The 21,044-nt window shown below is 37.5% G+C and overlaps 1 protein-coding gene across 4 annotated transcripts in view; it reads left to right on the forward strand.

Annotated features, from left to right (window-relative positions):
• KCNN2 (potassium calcium-activated channel subfamily N member 2) overlaps positions 1 to 21,044 on the forward strand; it is a 325,527-nt gene that overhangs the window by 291,749 nt on the left and 12,734 nt on the right. For all 4 annotated transcript variants that reach the window (XM_036848996.1, XM_036848997.1, XM_036848998.1 and 1 more), the window contains one exon: positions 7,420 to 7,530. In XM_036848996.1, the coding sequence (XP_036704891.1) occupies positions 7,420 to 7,530 (111 nt within the window). The remainder of the gene's footprint in view (positions 1 to 7,419; positions 7,531 to 21,044) is intronic.

A 21,044-nucleotide genomic window follows, 5' to 3' on the forward strand; every position in this document is an offset into this window, starting at 1 on the left:
CTAAAGCTAAATTCCCCACCATTGCCCTAAGCAGACCTTCACTTCTCCCCAAGAAAATTTCTTAAGAAATAAGACAGCTGCTTTTTCCCAGGTACAGGCAAGTATAGCTGAAAGTTGTTGTGACCTTCTAGTATTCGACTCATTGTCTCTACAATTCCACCTACATTTTCTAAACTATCAGCACTTTGAATTGGCAGAGCTGCCCTTCCTGTCCCTGAAATACGTGCGCTCACATTGACATCATTGCTAATAAGGAGATTTAAACCTGAGGATGACTCATTGTTGATGACCCGTTTTATGTACCACTTCCTTCTTTCCAGCCACCAAAGCACACAAGAAGGAGCTGAACAAGCAAATGACTCTAAAGGAGAGTTGGGGTTCCTAAGCCCAGGTTTTATCACTGAACTCAAAAACCCACACACACCTTCTCCCCTCTTCCTTAGGATGAGAACATTTTTTTTTTTTTTTAATTTATTTATGGCTGTGTTGGGTCTTCGTTTCTGTGCGAGGGCTTTTTCTAGTTGCGGCAAGTGGGGGCCACTCTTCATCACGGTGCGCGGGCCTCTTATTATCGCGGCCTCTCTTGTTGCGGAGCAGAGGCTCCAGACGCGCAGGCTCAGTAATCGTGGCTCCCGGGCCTAGTTGCTCCGCGGCATGTGGGATCTTCCCAGACCAGGGATCGAACCCACGTCCCCTGCATTGGCAGGCAGATTCTCAACCACTGCGCCACCAGGGAAGCCCAGGATGAGAACATTTTAACTGACCTCTGCCCTCCTATCAACAGTACAGCTGACCCTTGAACAACACTGGTTTGAACTGCCTGGATCCACTTATTGCAGATATTTTTCAGTAGTAAATACTGTAGTACTACAATCCATGGTTGATTGAATTCACAGCTATGGAGGGCCCACTATAAGTTATACTCGGATTTTCAACAACAAGGTGGGTGGGCATCCCTAATCCCCTCCTTGTTCAAGGGCCAACTGTATTTGAAGACACTCAGAGGGAATTTATCTTCAAAGTTATCTTGAATGTTGTTTATTTTCATAACCTAAAGAGATCTTGTAAAACTCCAGTGGGATATTATACTGAAGCTGAATGTTTTATAGAATCTTTCTTACTTGCCAGAAATGCTTGTTTTATGTGTCTTTATGAAAGAATAATTGTCAGGCAAGTGCACTAAAAAATGTATTCATTGTTCTAGGATATTGAATCAGTCAACCCCAGGGACAAAAACATGGGTAATGTTTTCAAGTACTCATTTTACCTTCCCTTTGAAGAAGAAGTTAATATTTTAAAATGCAAGTTGATCTTTCAGCTATTTTATTAACTTAGGTGCATTTTCAGTAGAAAGCATGATTTTTTCAAAATATGTTAAGAAATTTTCATTAGTGATAGGCAATCAATCAGCTATCAAACTAAAGTTTGACCTTTTAGGAGCTATTGTAAGACCCAGGAGGATAATTAATTTAACACTGGAATAATTTGAACTTTAGCAATTTTTGGCAGAGTCCTTCTCTGTGATGGTGAGTATTCTGGAATTTCCCCCAAAATTATAAATTTTATTATTATTATGTTGAATCTTTGGCAGATGCCTTTTTAAATAAGGAAAGAATCAAAACCTTAACCTGGTGTGCTATTAAAGGAATTTCCGTCTCCATAGGCTTGTGTATTAAGTTTTTAAAGCTTGATCCCAAAGTGCTGTTTCAAAATCATTCTTAGAAGTGTTTTTTAGTAGGATCAGCATCACCAGTGATCTAAAGTAAAAATATGTCACTTCTCTGAATTTTTCAAACACTGTGTGATAAATGATCTTGGGGAAAATGAGCTGCTGAACTTCTTTTACATTCTAGGGACCGACATGGCTTTCAATGTATGTGCTATATTAGACAAGAATACAACAGAGAAAGGCACTACATCTTATTTTTTTTATTGAAGTAGAGTTGATTTACAACGTTGTGCTAATTTCTGCTGTACAACAAAGTCACTCAGTTATATACATATATACATTCTTTTTCATATTCTTTTTCATTATGGTTTATCACAGGTTATCGAATATAGTTCCCTGTACTATACAGTAGGGACCTGGTTGTTTATCCATTCTAAATGTAATAGTTTATATCTACTAAACTCAAACTCCCAGTCTATCCCTCTCCCTTCCCACCTCCCCCTTGGCAACCACAAGTCTGATGTCTATGTCTGTGAGTCTGTTTCTGTTTTGTAGATAGGTTCATTTGTGCCATATTTTAGATTCCACATATAAGTGATATCATATGGTATTTCTCTTTCTCTGTCAGGCTTCACTTAGTATGATAATCTCTAGTTGCATCCATGTTGCTGCAAATGGCATTATTTCATTCTTTTTTATGGCTGAGTAATATTCCATTGTATATATGTACCACATCTTCTTTATCCATTCCTCTGTCGATGAACATTTAGGTTGTTTCCATGTCTTGGCTATTGCGAATAGTGCGTCTGTGAACATATGGGTGCAGGTATCTTTTTGAATGTAGTTCTGTCTGGATATATGCCCAGGAATGGGATTGCTGGATCATATGGCAACTCTAGTTTTTTTGCAGAACCTCCATACTCTTCTCTGCAGTGGTTGTACCAATTTACATTACCACCAACAGTGTAGGAGGGTTCCTTTTTGGCCATTCTGACTGGTGTGAGGTGATATCTCATTGTGGTTTTAATTTGCATTTCTCTAATAATTAGTGATGTTGACCATCTTTTCATGTGACTCTCGGTCATCTGTATGCTTTCTTTGGAGAAATGTCTATTTAGGTGTTCTGCCCATTTTTCAATTGAGTTGTTTGGTTGTTTGGTTTTTTTTTTTTTTTTTTTTTTTGGCTGCGTTGGGTCTTTGTTGCTGTGTGTGGGCTTTCTCTAGTTGCAGCGAGTGGGGGCTACTCTTCATTGCGGTGTGTGGGCTTCTCATTGTGGTGGCTTCTCTTGCTGCGGAGCATGGGCTCTAGGCACGTGGGCTCAGTAGTTGTGGCTTGTAGGCTCTAGAGCACAGGCTCAGTAGCTGTGGCGCACGGGCTTAGTTGCTCGCGGCAAGTGGGATCTTCCCGGACCAGGGCTTGAACCTGTGTCCCCTGCATTGACAGGTGGATTCTTAACCACTGTGCCACCAGGGAAGTCCCTGGTTTTTTGATATTGAGTTGTATGAGCTATTCATATATTTTGGAGATTAAGCCCTTGTCGGTCACATTGTTTACAAATATTTTTTCCCATTCTGTAGGTTGTCTTTTTTTTTTTTTACTGTTTCATTTGCTATGCAGGCACTGCATTTTAATTTGGCAGCATCTAAGACTCTCCAGGTGTTGGGATTCAACTATAGCTTATGAGTTCTGATTGTCATTTGTCTGTTCACTTTGATCTGGCACAATGAGCATTAATACTTACTTATCTTTTCTAAGGACAAGGCCTCTCTCCCCCACTCCTCCTCTCTCTCTTGCAACGTCTAATTTGTTAGAAGGAAAGATGATAAACTAGCCAAGGAAAACCTAAACCTTTGACTTTAATGTATTGGCGTCATAAACACCATGTTTTGTTTTGTTTTTTAATTAGTTTTTAGTTAGTTATCTGAGCATCTTGAAGTGGCAAGTTAGTTATTTGCTTAGCTTTTTCTTAATAACATAAATGAAATGAGAGAAAAGTAACCAGGATACATTTTCTGACTTTGGTGAAAGGACTATGACTCATCTTGTTAAAGGCGTGCAGGGATCTTAATTTCAGAGAATAACATATGTTAGTCCCAACTGTTTCTATATCCATTGTGATCATGACAAGATTTGGAGAAAATGTTGTAAAAGCATATTTACTTTCATTCTATTCACTTTATGAAACAGAATGGTCCAGGAAATAGACATTGAGTGGACAATAACATCATGCCATTACTTAAATGTGTTGGCAGGAACTTAACTTGCACCTTACAGGGGTAAGCCAGCTTCATTTTGCATAACTCTAAAAGTTTTTTAAAGTTACTTGTTTGAAACCCGATTCTATACATATCAAAACCTCTTATGATTTATTAAGAACCTGGGGAGGTATAAGACTTACATATAAGGAGTAACGGACTTTGAAGAAAAAAGAGGTTTCTAAGTGGCTCTTGGGGTACAATTTAAAGGGTACAGTTAGGATAACGGAGTGAGGGATATAGGCAATGGTTTCACTAATTACTTAATTGTCAGATTCACTTGCTTCTCTAGTTTACAACAGAGGTAATCATTTAATAAACAAGACTTTGGTGAGCTAGAGAAATGGAAAAAAATATCACTCAAGAATAAGCACAGATAAAAATCAATTTCCAAAGCCTCTTGATACCAGTGATTTTCCACTCCTGTTGGGATTTTGATTTCTTTCCAGAAGAATTGCAGCAGTGGCCTCCTGCCAGAGGAGAACAATATTCAGCTTACAGTGCCAACTGCCACTTATAGCTATCTCTCCAGTTGTAGAAGCCCCTCAGATTTTTATATTTGCTGCTTATTAAAAAGCTCTTGACTTTCCCTTGGCTCACTGATTGAGGAATGCCTGGGAGCCTACATGCAACAGGTGATCCCATTCCTGTCAAACAAATGCCATCACACTGTGGGTAGGTACAGAAGGCTAGCCTGAGTGGCCACTGATTCCTTCCACCAATTCAGGCTAGCCTCTCATCAGTATACTGTAACTTATTTAGATTTTGTGGCAGGCGTCTGAAAGTCAACATAATAGGTGTAGATGCTTCCAAAGGCCATTCTTTTCCTTCATTGGTTTCCAGCCATAAAATCACTTGCTTTCATTGTCTATACACAGCCCAAAATATCAAGATAGCTATCACACAGCCCATACATTTCTGACCTTGTCCTCTCTGTCCTCTTCCTTTATGCTCCTTGTTTATCATTTCCTGAATGTCTTCATAAGTGAAATGACTCTGGTAAGAACCTTTACCTAGTGTTTAAAATAGAACGTAAGTAATGGAGTTTGCCATTTTCTTTCCATATCGTCCTTCACTTAAAGCAGTGACTTTGTGTTGGAGTCACATGGAGAGCTTTAAAAGATTCTAGTCACATTTAAGTTTAAAAAACACTGATTTAAAAGTTGCAGCAGTTATAAAATAAGAATAATGTTTTGCCTTATTTTGGTAACCAACCGTATTCTTCAATTTTTAAACATTCATACTCTAAGAGTATTTGTTTTGCTTTGAAATACAGTGCTTCATATTGTGTCATGAATATGGAAGTGACCACAAATAAGAATATATGTGATCTTACATATACAGAAAAGTATTATGAGATGAGGTAAAGGGTGGGAAATATACCAATGCTACTCTGAGTTCATAATTGAATAATCACTTACTCTGCCTTAATTGCCTCATCTCCAAAATCTGAAGGTTAAACCAGGTAGGTCTAATACCTTCTGGCTTCTTTCTCTGATCCTGTCATCAGTACCACTTCATTTCTGAGGATACTGATTTCTCCATAGAGCTAGGTGGAAGGGGATATTTAAACCCTCTGGAAATATTATATTTAAACAGTATCAACTTACTAATAAGGCCATGTTTCTATGATTGTAATTATCCGGTTGTAGCAAGACAGGGCAAGTGTATTTATTTTCTCCTTTTCTCCTCAGTCTTGTCCCTCCCGCCAGATTTGTTGCAACAACTCATTGCAACTCATTGAGACCAAAAATTCCTTCTTTGGTTAGTAACTTAATGGCTAAATTACATTTATCAATTCAAATGGAGATGATTATAATTAATTATTTAATAAAACATAAGTAAGTATGAATCATGAAGAAAGATCATTTTCCTAGGTTGAATTTTTTTAAGGTTAATAAAGATATGTAAAGGTTAGGTTAGATGTTTTCTTAAACTACAAACTGTTTTCATTTTTGAAATGAGTAAGCATTTGTTTGTATAAGTAATATGTATTCATTGTAGAAAATGTGGACTCTTCAGGAAAGCACAAAGAACTAAATAACTTACTGGTATTCCAACCACTGAGAGAGATGCTCTTTTCACAGCTGGGCTTATTTCTTTGTTTCACAAATATGAATTCCTTTTAAAAAATAAAATTAGGAGCAAATTATGTATATAAGTTTCTCACTTGCTTGTTTAAATATATTGTCTTTAAATATTATAGATATAAAAATTTAATATATTCATAATATATTAGGGAAATGCTGTAAGTAATAACCATTCCCTCAAACTTAGATATTTAAGATGTAGACCACATTTTTAAGGGGCAGAGTTGCTATTATAACTCATGATTTTTAGACCTATTGGGAATGAGAAAAACCAGGTTACCTTGTGAGAATTTGAGACTCTCTTGGATGGCTATACAGTGAGCATCCTAACCCTCTTAGCTAACATTAAAGGGATGCTATTTAAAACTAGTTTAAAAGGCTTCCAGTCTGTTGAAAGATCCCCACATATTGTAAAGTCTCATTGTTTGCGGCCCTCTTCTGTGGGTCCTGCCTGTGCCCTGTGGCTCATTGTTGTCTGCCTACTGAGACGGCCAGGCAATCTTGATTCTCTGTGGTCCTCCCAAGGTTGAAATTCTGTCTGGAGATCTGGACTTCCTCGCCTGGGCCCTCCTGTAGGTGCCCCAGCCTTGCCTCCTGACCTTGCATGTAGTCACTGGTCTTTCAACCAAGAAGACCCCGTACCTCACAACTTGGAATGCATGCACCTTGATCATGGAGCAGGAGGGCTTTAATCTCTGGGGACCATACAGTGTCACACGACTCTTCCTAAGAGATCAGCACAATAGCCTATAATTCAAAAAAGGACCACTGTTGAGTTTTTCAAAATAAAGGTAGCCCATTCCTTTCTTCATGCTGGTAAACCTCTGGAATAGTAAGGCTGTTATCCCTGACCTTCAGCACTTCACGTATGTCTGTTGTCCAGGTTCAGGTCACTGTGATCCTTTCTGTTCTGCATGTGGACACGTTTGAAGTTGTGCATATAATGCATCAGTTTCCATTCCTGGCTTTTCACAGTTGATTGTCCTGAAGACCTGCTGGTCTTATCTTCACAGAAGATTGTAGAATATTATTTTTAGAGAATAATTATTTCCTCTCTGTGCATTTATGCTAATTCACTAATTTGTATATCCATGTATAACTGATTTGCTCTATTTTTAAGTTCCTGAAAATTCAGCAAGTTGCTGTTTTACCGTTTATTTCTTATGATTAAAATGTGTTTGATACAAACACATTTGTTCTTAGTTCACCTATTTTAAGTTTTTTACCATCAATCTAAAGGCTTGTTACTTGTTCTTATTGGCCATGCGGTTTCTGTCATATTGATGGAAGACACTAATCTGAAGATTAAAAACTGTAGTAATGTACTTAGTACAAAACATTGTTTAATGTGCTTGAGACCAAAAATAATAACTCTTCGGGGTTCTTTTCTCTCCTGGTTTTCAGGGTGCTGGTTGCACAGCCCTGGTGGTAGCTGTGGTCGCAAGGAAGCTGGAACTTACCAAAGCAGAAAAGCACGTGCACAACTTCATGATGGACACTCAACTGACAAAAAGAGTAAGTTACCACCCTTGTATCTCCAAAGGGAATATTAGTGTTTTTTCTTTCTTTGGTTTAAATTTTTATTTTATTTTATGTTGGAGTATATAGTTGATTTACAATGCTGTGTTAGTTTCAGGTGTTCACCAAAGTGATTTAGTTATACATACACATATATCTATTCTTTTTCAGATTCTTTTCCCACATAGGTTATTACAGAATAATGAATAGAGTTCCCTGTGCTATACAGTAGGTCCTTGTTGTTTATCTGTTTTATACATAGTAGTGTGTATATGTTAATCCCAAACCCTTAATTTATCCCCTCCCACACCTTTCCCCTTTGGTAACCATAAGTTTGTTTTCAAAGTCTGTGAGTCTGTTTCTGTTTTGTACATAAATTCATTTGTATCATTTTTTTAGATTCCACATATGTGATATCATGATATTTGTCTTTGACTTACTTCACTTAGTATGAGAATCTCTAGGTCCATCCATGTTGCTGCAAATGGCATTATTTCATTCTTTCTTATGGCTGAATAATATTTCATTGTATATATGTACCACATCTTCTTTATCCATTCGTCTGTAGGTGGACGTTTAGGTTGCTTCCATGTCTCGGCTATTGTAAACAGCGCTGAAATGAACATTGGTGTGCATGTATCCTTTCGAACCATGGTTTTCTCCAGATATATGCCTAGGAGTGGGATTGCTGGATCTTATGATAGCTCTATTTTTAGCTTTTTAAGGAACCTCCATACTGTTCTCCACAGGGCTGCACATTCTCACCAACAGTGTAGGAGGGTTCCCTTTCCTCCACACTGCCTCCAGCATTTGTTGTTTGTAGATTTTCTGATGATGCCCATTCTGACTGGTGTGATAACTCATTGTAGTTTTGATTTGCATTTTTCTAATACTTAGTGATGTTGAGCATCTTTTCACGTGCCTCCTGGCCATCTGTATGTCTTCTTTGGAGAAATGTCTATGTAGGTCTTCTGCCCATTTTTTGATTGGGTTGTTTGGTTTTTTGTTGTTGAGTTGTATGAGCTTTTTGTATATTTTGGAGATTAAGACCTTGTCAGTCGCATCATTTGCAAATATTTTCTCCCATTCTGTGTGTTGTCTTTTCGTTTTGTTTATGGTTTCCTTTGCTGTGAAAAAGCTTTTAAGTGTAATTAGGTCCCATTTGTTTATTTTGTTTTCATTTTCAGTACTCGAGGCAGTGGATCCTAAAAGATATTGCTGCAATTTATGTCAAGGAGTGTTCTACGTTTTCCTGTAAGAGTTTTATGGTATTTGGTCTTACATTTAGGTCTTTAATCCATTTTGAGTTTATTTTTGTGTACAGTGTTACAGAATGTTCTAATTTCAGTCTTTTACATGTAGCTGTCCAGTTTTCCCAGCACCACTTATTGAAGAGACCATCTTTTCTCTATTGTATATTCTTTTTTTTTTTTTTTTTTTTAAAGCCTTGAAACTGCAGTCTTTTTTTTTTTTTTTTTTTAAGAAATTCACGTTCTTTTATTTATTTATTTATTTATTTATTTATGACTGTGTTGAGTCTTCGTTTCTGTGCGAGGGCTTTCTCTAGTTGCGGCAAGTGGGGACCACTCTTCATCGCGGTGTGCGGGCCTCTCACCATCGCGGCCTCTCCTGTTGCGGAGCACAGGCTCCAGACGCGCAGGCTCAGTAATTGTGGCTCACGGGCCCAGTTGCCCCGTGGCATGTGGGATCTTCCCAGACCAGGGCTGGAACCCGTGTCCCCTGCATTGGCAGGCAGATTCTCAACCACTGCGCCACCAGGGAAGCCCTATTGTATATTCTTGCCTCCTTATTGTAGATTAATTGAACATAAGTGTGTGGGTTTATTTCTGGGCTTTCTATCCTGTTCTGTTGATCTATTATTTCTGTTTTTGTGCCAGTACCATACTGTCTTGATTACTGTAGTTTTGTAGTATAGTTTGACGTCAGGGAGCCTGATTCCACTAGCTCCATTTTTCTTTCTCAAGATTGCTGTGGCTATTCAGGTTCTTTTGTGTTTCCAAACAAATTTTAAGACTTTTTGTTCTAGAACTGCAGAAAATTGGGAATTTAAAAGGGATTGCATTGAGTCTGTAGATTACCTTGGGTAGTATAGTCATTTTGACAGTAATTGATTCTTCCAATCCAGGTACATGGTATATCTTTGCATCTGTTTGTGTCCTCTTCAATTTATTTCATCAGTGTCTTATAGTTTTCTGAGTACAGGTTTTTTACCTCCTTAGGTAGGTTTATCCTAGGTATTTTATTCTTTTTGATGCAATGATTAATGGGATAGTTTCCTTAATTTCTCTTTCTGACCTTCAGTTGTTTGTTAGTGTATAGGAATGCAAGAGATTTCTGTGTATTAATTTTGTATCCTGAAACTTTACCAAATTCATTGATGAACTCTAGTAGTTTTCTGGTATCATCCTTAGGATTTTCTGTGTTTAGTGTCATGTCATATCATGTCTACTTCTTTTCCAGTTTGGATTCCTTTTATTTCTTTTTCTTCTCTAATTGCTATGGCTAGGACTTGCAAAATTATGTTGAATAAAAGTGGTGAGAGTGGACACGCTTGTCTTGTTCCTGATCTTAGAGGAAATGCTTTCAGCTTTTCACCATTGGGTATGATATTAACTGTAGGTTTGTCGTATATGGCCCTTATGTTGAGGTATATTCCCTCTATACACACTTTCTGGTGAGTTTTTTATCATAAATGTGTGTTGAATTTTGTCGAAAACTTTTTCTGCATTTATTGAGATGATCATTTGGGTTTTATTCTTCAGTTTGTTAATGTGATGTATCACACTGATTGATTTGCAAATATTGAAAAATCCTTGCATCCCTGGGATAAATCCCTCTTGATCATGGTGTGTGATCCTTTTCATGTACTGTTGGATTCAGCTTGCTAGTATTTTGTTGAGGATTTTTGCATGTATGTTCATCAGTGATACTGGCCTGTAAGTTTCTTATTTTGTGGCATCTTTGTCTGGTATCATGGTGATTATGGCCTCATAGAATGAGTTTGGAAGTGTTCCTTCCTCTGCAATTTTTCAAAATAGTTTCAAAAGGATAGGTGTTAACTCTTCTGTAGATGTTTGATAGAATTCGCCTGTGAATCCATCTGGCCCTGGACTTTCATTTGTTGGGCGTTTTTTAATCACAGTTTCAATTTCAGTGCTTGTGACTGGTCTGTTCATATTTTCTATTGCTTCCTGGTTCGGTCTTGGGAGATTGTACCTTTCCAAGAATTTTTCCATTTCTTTGAGGTTGTCCACTTTATTGGCATATAGTTAGTTGCTTGTAGTAGTCTTATGATCCTTTGTATTTCTTTGGTGTCAGTTGTAACTTCTCCTTTTTCATTTCAATCGTTTCATTTATTGATTTGAGCCCTCTCTCTTTCTTGATGAGTCTGAATAAAGGTTTATCAACTTTATCTTTTCCAAGAACCAGCTTTGAGTTTTATTAATCTTTGCTATTGTTTTCTTTGTTTCTATTTCATTTATTTCTGCTCTGATCTTTATGATTTCTTTCCTTCTACTAACTTTGAGTTTTGTTTGTTCTTTCTCTAGTTGCTTTAGGTGTAAGGTTAGGTTGTTTGTTTGGGATTTTTCTCGCTTCCTGAGGTAAGATTGTATTGCTATAAACTTCCCTGTTAAAGGTGCTTCTGCTGTGTCCCATAGCTTTTGGATCATCATGTTTTAATTTGTCTCTAGGTATTTTTTTATTTCCTCTTTGATTTCTTCAGTGATCCATTGGTTGTTTAGTAACACATTGTTTAGCTTCCATGTGTTTGTGTTTTTTATAGTTTTTTTTTTACCCCCTTGTAGTTGATTTCTAATCTCATAGCATTGTGCTCAGAGAAGATGCTTGGTATGATTTCAGTTTTCTTGAATTTATCAGTGCTGGGTTTATGGCCCAGTATGTGATCTATCCTGGAGAGTGTTCCATGAGCACTTGAGAAGAAAGTGTATTCTTCTCTTTTTGGATGGAATGCTCTATAAATATCAATTAAGTCCATCTGATATATTGTGTCATTTAAGACCTGTGCTTCCTTAATGATTTTCTGTCTGGATGATCTGTCCATTGCTGAAAGTGGGGTGTTAAAGTCCCCCACTATTATTGTGTTACTGTCGATTTCTCCTTTTATGGCTGTTGGCATTTGCCTTGTGTATTGAGATGCTCCTATGTTGGGTGCATAAATATTTACAATTGTTATATCTTCTTCTTGGATTGACCCCTTGATCATTATGTAGTGTCCTTCCTTGTCTGTTGTGACAGTCTTTTATTTTAAAGTCTATTTTGTCTGATACGATAATTGCTACTCCAGCTTTCTTTTGATTTCCATTTACATGGAATATCTTTTTCCATCCCCTCACTTTCAGTCTGTATGTATGTGTCCCTAGATCTGAAGTGAGTCTCTTGTAGACAGCATATATATGGGTCTTGTTTTTATATCCATTCTGTGTCGTTTGGTTAGAGCATCTAATCCATTTACATTTAAGGTAATTACCAATATGTATGTTTCTGTTGCCATTTTCTTAATTGTTTTGGGATTATTTTCATGGGTCTTTTTTCTTCCTTTCCCCTTTTGTTCTCTTCTCTTCTGATTTGATGACTATCTTTAGTGTTGTGTTTGGATTCCTTTTTGTGTGTATATCTGTTGTAGATTTTTGGTTTGTGGGTACCATGAAGTCTTGATATAGCAGTCTACAAGATTGTTTTAAGTTGCTGGTCTCTTAGTTTCAAATGCATTTCCAGTATCCTGCATTTGAACTCTCCTCTTCTCACAATTGCTGGTTTTGATATCATATTTGTGTGTGGATTATTTCCTACCTTTACTGTACGTTTGCCTTTACTGATGAGCTTTCCCAGTTGTAATTTTCTTGTTTCTAGTTGTGTCCTTTTCTTTCCCACCTAGAGAAGTTCTTTTAGCATTTGTTGTAAAGCTGGTCTGGCGGTGCTGAATTCTCTTAGCTTTTGCTTGTTTGCAAAGCTTTTCATTTCTCCATTGAATCTGAACGAGAGCCTTGCTGGGTAGAATATTCTTGATTGTAGCTTTTCCCCTTTCATCACTTTGAATATATCATGACACTCCCTGCAGAGTTTCTGTGGAGAAATCAGCTGATAACCTTATGGGGATTCCCTTCTTGCTTTTAATATTTTCTCTTTGTCTTTAATTTTTGTCAATTCAATTAATATGTGTCTTGGCATGTTCCTCCTTGGGTTTATCCTGTATGGGACTCTCTGCACTTCCTGGACTTCAGTGAGTGTTTCCTTTCCTATGTTAAGGAGGTTTTCAGCTATTATCTCTTCAAATATTTTCTCAGGGTCTTTCTCTCTCTCTCTTCTCCTCCTGGGACCCCTATAAGGTGAATGTTGGTGCATTTACTGTTGTCCTGAGGTCTCTGAGACTGTCTTCATTTCTTTTCTTTTCATTACTTTTTCTTTATTCTGCTTTGAGGCAGTGATTTCCACCATCTGTCTTCCAGCTCACTTATCTGTTCTTCTGCCTGATTTATTCAGCTATTGATTCCTTCTAATGTATTTTTTCATGTTAGTAATTGTATTATTCATCTCTGGTTATTTGTTCTTTGTTTATCTAGATCTTTGTTAAACATTTCCTGTATGTATCTTTTAGGTTTGTGCCTCCATTCTTTTTCCATGATCTTGGATCATCTTTACTATCATTATTCTGAATTCTTTTTCAAGTAGCTTGCCTATCTCCACTTAACCTAGTTGTTCTTTTGGGGTTTTATCTTGTTCCTTTGTCTGGAACATATTCCTCTGCCATCTCATTTTGTCTAACTTTCTGTGTTTGCAGTCCCACACGCTGCAGGATTATGGTTCCTCTTGCTTCCGGTGTCTGCCCACTGGTGGGTGGTGCTGGGTCTTGTCCCTCTGGTGGGCAGGGCCATATCAAGGGGTGTGTTTTTAGGCAGCTGTGCACTCAGGAAGCTTTTAAGCAGCCTGTCTGCTCTTGGGTGTTGCTGTGTTCTTGCCCTGTTTGTTGTTTGCCCTAAGGTGTCCCAACACTGGAGCCTTCAGGCTGTTGGGTGGGGCAAGGTCTTGGCATCAAAATGGCAGCCTCCAAGACAGCTCACACCTATGAGTGCTCCCCAGTACCTCTGCCACCAGTGTCCTTTTCCCTGCAGTGAGCCACAGCTGCCCTTCCACCTCCCCAGGAGACCCTCCAAGAGCAGCAGGTAGGTAGGTCTGCTCTAGGCTCTAATGAAGTCACTGCTTTTTCCCCTGGGTTTCGGTGTGCACGAGACCTTGTATGCATCCTCCAAGAGTGTCAGTTCTGCTTCCCCCAGTCCTGTGGAGTTCCTGCGATCAAGTCCCACTGACCTTCAAAGCCAAACGCTCTGGGGGCTCCTCCTCCTGATGCCAGTCCTGCAGACTGGGGAGCCTGATGTGGGGCTCAGAACTCTCTCTGTGATATAATTATGTGGGAGAACCTCTGCAATATAATTATTTTCCACTTTGTGGGTCATCCACCCAGTGGCTATGGGATCTGATTGTATGGCAAATGCACCCCTCTTACCATCTTGTTGTGGCTTCTTCTTTGTCTTTGGAAGTAGAATATCTTTTTTGGTAGGTTCCAGTCCTTTTTTATTGATGGTTGTTCAGCAGTTAGTTGTGGTTTTGGTGTTTTCATGAGAGGAGGTGAGCTCAGGTCCTTCTTCTACTCTGCCATCTTGTCTGGGGCTCCTGTTTTCTTTCAATTTGGGGCAATAATAGTTTTTACTTTGACCTCTGAAGCTGAAATGATATGGTTTAAAGTTAAGGCATTCTTGGAGTCAGTTCCATTTTTTCACATTGAGAATAAACTCTTCCTAACTTTAGGTCAGTCAGGAAATAATTGGAAAACCTTGGTATTTACTCAAGTATAAAAATAAACCACATAAATCTAAAATAGGCATACTTAACATTTAAGTTTGCAGCATGCAAGAGGAGACCAATATTGGATTGAGTAGGAAAGAATATACCATCAGTGTATTATAAAAACTTTTATGGGAAGGTGGTTCAACTGATATTTTATTGAGCTTCTGTGAGATAGTCACTGTTCTAAAGACTGGGGTTGCAAAGACAAAGAAAAAAAACCCACTACCTTTAGGACCCCAAGGTAGGGGTAGAGAGATGTTGAAAATGGTATGGCATCCAGACAGGAGAAAACAGTCATCACAGTTTTTACAGAGCCCTTGCTCTGTGCCAGCCACTGCTCTAAGCTTGTCACATTAGAGCAGTGGCTGGCACACTTGTCTCATCCTTACAACTTTCTGAGTGAAGTGCTAGGATCATAGCCATTATACAAATGTGGAAGCCAAGACCCAGAGGCTAGGTATCGCATGTAAAAAGAAAAAGATTTGTAGCATGCTAAATTTTTAGCCTCTCTTCATACTCACTTGGGACACCAAAATAACAAGGTCAAAAATAACAAAATTATTTTACACCAGTCATCTTGCTATATAACCACTCCTCAACATGGAATCTAATTGGTCTGTCATTGAAATAACAAAATACGTTGTCATACTTTACTTTACCCATAAAAGAATCAAGAGAGGTCTCAAGCAGCATTCTAATTGTAGTGTTTTTACTCACTCTACATCTTATCTATCAGACACTATTTTGAGACTTCATTGCAGTTAGTAGGTCCACACAATTCTAGATGATCAAAGACACTCACTTGCCACCATGCTTTCAACCTGGATTTACCACTTTGGAATGTCTTCTACTTTACACAGTTTTCTCTCATTTTCTTCAGTTCCTGAATTCATTCTCTAAATTCGTGAACATTTCTAAATGTTACAGGGAAGCACACAGAGGGTGGAAAGAGAGAGGTAAAAGAGCTGAGTGGAAGGTTGGGGTTCTTGTAACCTTCAAGGATATCCTAGGAAATGAAAAAACATGCACATTACATTATTAGTCCACATCTAATCCAAAACTGTAGCACATGTTTCATGTATCTCATTGTGTGTTTAAGGATCAGAAGTTGTACAATATCAAAAAAATATTTCTTCCATAAAGTCCCTTGTATAATCCAAATAATTTTATCATGAAGATTATGTTTTCACAGGAATTAAGTTAATGCCACACTTAAGACACTATGTAGAAAAATACCTTAAAACACTGTATAATCCATATATATCCATGTACTGATAAATCTTTTCAATAGAAAAAAAAAACTTGTGACAGAATCCAAATAATGAAAATTTTTTAAAAAACAAATTAATTAGCATATTTAGACAGATTTCCCCTTGTTTTATTTTGAGAAGGAAAGAAAGTAATTTCTTTACATTTACCTTGGGATATTGATATTCCATATCTTTATTATTGAAACATTTTTGGAAAACACAAGGGCTTTGATTTAAAAGTCTACCGTTTAACATGGTTGTATACTGCTTTTGATGAGGATGTATGTGAGAATCACAGAAGTCTCCCAGTTTCTTTCAGGAGACACTCCAGGTTGATTTTACACTTTAGCTGAGGGTCCCTCAACCTCAGCACTATTGGCCTTTGGGGCTGGATGTTTGTTGTATGGGACTTTCTTGTATGTTGCAGCATGTATAGCAGCATCCTTGGCCTCCACTCACTAGAAGCTAGATGCCAGCAGCACTTCCCCTAACTTGTGACAACAAAATTGCCTCTAGACTTTGCCACATGTCTCCTAAAGGGACAAAGCCTCCACAGTGAGAACCACTGCTTTTGCTTGTTATTCCCCAAAGATTTGGAGGTGGGGACAAGTCCCCTTAACAGATACTCTTTGACCATGCTGAATTTATTGTCATCATTTTCCTGGGAATAATGTATTCATTTCACAAAAATATACTGTGGACCTAACGTAGTCAGGTTTCTGAGTTAACTACTATAGTCCAGGGATCAGATATTTTTACGCTTTTATAATGCCATTCCTTCAGTAAATCAGATGAAAGTTCTGTTTCTTCCTGCTTGGCAGAAAAATGCGCTTGTGCTCTTGCTAATGTTGCTCTTGGGTCCCCTTATGGATTCAGGGTGTAGATCATGCATCTAGATGACCTTCCTTTAGTTTTTATGGCTAGAACTCATTTCCCCAGTCAAGTTTTCTGATGTTACTGCTTTTCTGTCATAAGTAAGTTCTTGTATACATTTGATAAACTCCCTGTAGATAATGTTGAATTAGGAGTCATATTGTTGGTAGAAAGCTTTTTCAGTAAAAAGTACTGTTCTAGTTTCAAAATTCACATTCTCCATCATGCTTATGATGCTTTATTAATTCTATTATCTCACTACTATTGCTTAAAAGCGCAGCTACTTTGAAGTATTTCTTGCGAACAGAGTCTCTAATAAATAGGTCTGAGAAAGACACTCGAGCAGGCTTGCTGACAGGTCTATTTTTATAGGCAAAATGTCACTAAAATCAAACATAAATTTCTAGTTTATGATTCCCATTCCATTATTATATGCAATATAGCATATGAAAATAATAGCCCTTTTATGTTTCTCTCTGTATTATTTTATACAAAGTTATCAATTAATGAGTGTCATTGATTCCATTTGGTTATTTATGGAATTTTTAAGTGGACCCTTTTTATAATTTTTAAATAAAAAATCTAAAATACTGAATGATCAATTAAAAATTATTTCTGGATAATAACCAAGAATTAACAAGGACCTTAAAGCCATACATAGTTACTAAGATGAGAGATTAAAAATGAAAATATCCTCTGAAACACTACATCGAAGTTTTTTGATGGTCAACAGGGATAGTGGTCACAGACATTCTGAAATCTTAATATGACTTTTTTAACATTCATATTGCTTTTCTTTAAATGATAGATTGATTATTCTTCCAGGAAGAAATGGAACCTTCCAAGCCTTCCAGTGTGTATTTTAACTAAACTGAACAATTTCCATGAAAAATTATTCACCATGTACAAAGTTTGAGGAACAATTTTATACAGAAATCATTTCTCTGTGGGACTACGTTAACCACATGAAATACTATATTTGAAAGTAGAACACACAATTCACTGGGCACGAGCATTAATGGAGGATTGTCCTATATAATTCCAAAAGTTTACATAACACTCTGCAATTCAAAAATGGCCAATAGGTCCATGTAACCTGAATAATCTAAGGATTTCAAAATCAAAGCATAATAGCGATAACTTATAAGTAGGCTTAGTAAGACAGAAACGGCTATTTAATAGATTGGTAGCATATGACCTTACAGACGCAACGTGTTTACCATGCTAAAGCTTTAGGAAATATATTATTATTACTATTCATTCAGGTTTGAACCAAAAAGAAATCTTGGAGTTTGGCCCTCTGGCTACTTTCATTTTGGAAAGAAACTTGAAAACAAGCAATTCTGAGAACCCAGGCATAATTTTTAAAGTCGCTAGATGTACCATGAAGGATAATTATACATATTAACGTCCACTGTGGGTGTTTCCAATCCTGTTAAGAATTCTCAATAACATCCATAATAAGAACACTATTATGTAATTATATGTAATTATGTAATTTTGTTTCTTGCATATCTCTTAACAAACAAGTGAACAGAAATTCTAGAGGATTTACTGTGTGTAGCTTTTATATCATGCTTGGCTACATATCCCAGTGGGTTAAAATACAAGTGCATGGATCCCTTGACCTTGCCTTGTTCCATTCACCCCACCGCAGGTACCTGGTCTCACGGAGAACTGGGCTGGCAAGAAAGGTTGGTGCCCTGAGCACATCCATCCCCGCTGCTGCAGGGGCAGTGAGAGCACATGATGTCCTACTAAGCTGCACAGGCTTAGTGGCCTTGACTTTGTCCCCCAGGCATCCTGGAGGCATCACCCACAGCATATAGAGCAACATTTTACTGTAATTATCAGAATGAGAGGCAAGAAACTCTCCTGCCTCAAAAAAGCCTCTGAAGGGAGAGGCAAGAGGAAGAAAAAGAAAGTAGTAAAAAGCAAAGGAAATCTATAAACAAAGTAGCCTGTTAAATAACTCTCTAATTGTATGTATCATATAGGGTTGAACGAAGCAAACATTCAGTTAAAAGTCAATCAGCTTTAAGAGCTTTTGTGGTTTATAAAGTATTGTTTCACATAAAAAATATATTTTACCTTACTACCTATGGCTTTAATAATTTATAATTACCTAGGAGTCAGCAATATAACATGTCATGTCCTTTATACCTATGAAAGTGGGTTGAAGGCATCTAGTGACTATTACTACTTTTCATAGTATAAATAGCTTATAGGGCCTTTGTTTTCTCAAATTATTACTAAAATATCTGATTATTTTATGCCTTTCAAAATTTTTCTGATAAAAGACTTGCATTTGAATTGACCACTAATTTGTTTTTAATTTTTATTTTATATTGGAGTATAGTTGATTGCAATGTTGTGTTAGTTTCAGATGTACAGCAGAGTGAGTCAGTTATACATATACATGTATCTATTCTTTTACAAATTCTTTTCCCATTTAGGTCATCACAGAATATTGAGCAGAGTTCCCTGTGCTATAGTAGGTCCTTGTTGGTTATCTATCAATGTTTTAAATATAGCAGTGTGTACATGTCAATTAGTGAGGTCGAACAAATGTTCTTATTTTCCTTTTTCCCTGTGTGAGTGTGTCTTTGGGGGTAGAGAAAATGGAGAGAGGAAGAGAAGGTTCCTGTTAAGAAAGGGCCCACCTTTCACTTTCCTTGTTCTGTGAAGTAGAGGAAATAAGTTGTATTTCATAGTGGCGCTGGGCCATTAATTGGCAACATATAATACAGCTACTAATTATTGAGAGATATCTGTGAATCCCTCGTACCAACTCTCATGGTATCTAGCAAGTGATAGAGACTCAATAAATTTGTTGAATTAATAAATGGAAATGCTCTGACCCCTTTAGATCCTAGGTCTCTTCTTTAAACCTGTACACCCTTCTTATCAGGAGGGTCCTTTGGTTGATAAATATGCATCTATGGTTATGATTAGAAGTTTTTATGATACAAATTATGTATAATATGGTGCCAAATTTAACACCATAGACATTTATTTAATACCAGCTATGCCAAAAGCACTGAGCTAGGGAGAAACAATGACATGACCTCTAAAACTTTGTAAATGCCCTGGAAAGTGGAGCAGGGGCTCCAGAGTTACATTGTTACATGACTATAGAGCAGGGTTCTTAACTGCAAATAAACTTTCATCTCAATGATCACAAATGCACAGACCTACTTCTCCTCTCCCCCGTTTTTCCTGTAAATTTGGATTAGCATTTTCATGTAACAATTCCCATCCTTCGAACCTGTAAAACACTGAGGTGTTTCCTCCCTGTCTTCTGTTCCCTTTCAACCCTATGAGGAACCAAGGAAAAAAATCTACTATTATCAGTAGAGGATAAGTTTTTCTATGTTTGGATATATTGTTTTGTTTCTGCTGTATTGAAAAGTAGCAGTTAAATAAGATGCTTTAAGAGATTTATTCCTGTATTTGAAAGAGAGTTAGTTAGAAACGGGATGTTTCACCATAAATGGATATATTTCACAGTTCTTAAAAGCAGCTGTAGGGATTTCATTTTCAGATGAGGAGTCAGTTATTTTTCAGCCTGTCATCTACATTGCATGTTTAGTGAATACAAATCCTACAATATAAAGTCCAGGGGTTATCGCCCACTGCAGTACACTCTGAAATTGAGGTTCCCTACTCCCTTCCAGTCATTCCCCCACCATCCCAAAGAAAAAGAATCATTTAAAATACATTAAGGACAAGCATTGGATCACCTTTGAAAATTTTATAGACTTTAACAATTTGGCATTTGCTCTTTGTAGATGAGAATCCAAACCAAAATTAATTGCTGTGTTCTACTCCAAACACTGCTATGTTCAACTGCTGTGTTCTTGTCTCATCACTTCTTACCCAGTTTTCTAGCTGCCTCACTGGTCTGTGTTCTAGATTCTTACTCTGTGTCTTGAGCTGATAAAACCAGGGAGGGAGGATATACCAGGGCCCTTACCAGTCCTCCAGGCAGTACATCTGCTCAGAGAGCTGAGACCTCCAGTAGCCAGCCCTTCTCCTTGCTAGCAGGGAAGGGCCTGTCCCAACCCCAGGCAGTGCTGGCTAGTCACTTCCCACTCCTCTCTCTTTAAAAGCGAGGTCCTCCTACAAAGCTACAGTCATCAAAACAGTATGGTACTGGCCCAAAAACAGAAATATACATCAATGGAACAGCATAGAAAGCCCAGAAATAAACGCACACACCTGTGGTCAATTAAGCTATGACAGAGGAGACAAGAATATACAATGGAGAAAAGACAGTCTCTTCAATAAATGGTGCTGGGGTAACTAGACAGCTACATGTAAAAGAATGAAATTAGAACACTCACTAACACCAAAAATAAACTCAAAATGGATTAAAGACCTAAATGTAAGCGCAGACACTGTAAAACTCTTAGAGGAAAACATAGGAAGAACATTCTTTGACATAAATTGCAGCAAAATCTTTTTTGATCTGTCTCCTGGAGTTATGGAAATAAATAAACA

Source organism: Balaenoptera musculus, chromosome 3 (assembly GCF_009873245.2).
Source record: "Balaenoptera musculus isolate JJ_BM4_2016_0621 chromosome 3, mBalMus1.pri.v3, whole genome shotgun sequence".
Classification (NCBI taxonomy): domain Eukaryota; kingdom Metazoa; phylum Chordata; class Mammalia; order Artiodactyla; family Balaenopteridae; genus Balaenoptera; species Balaenoptera musculus.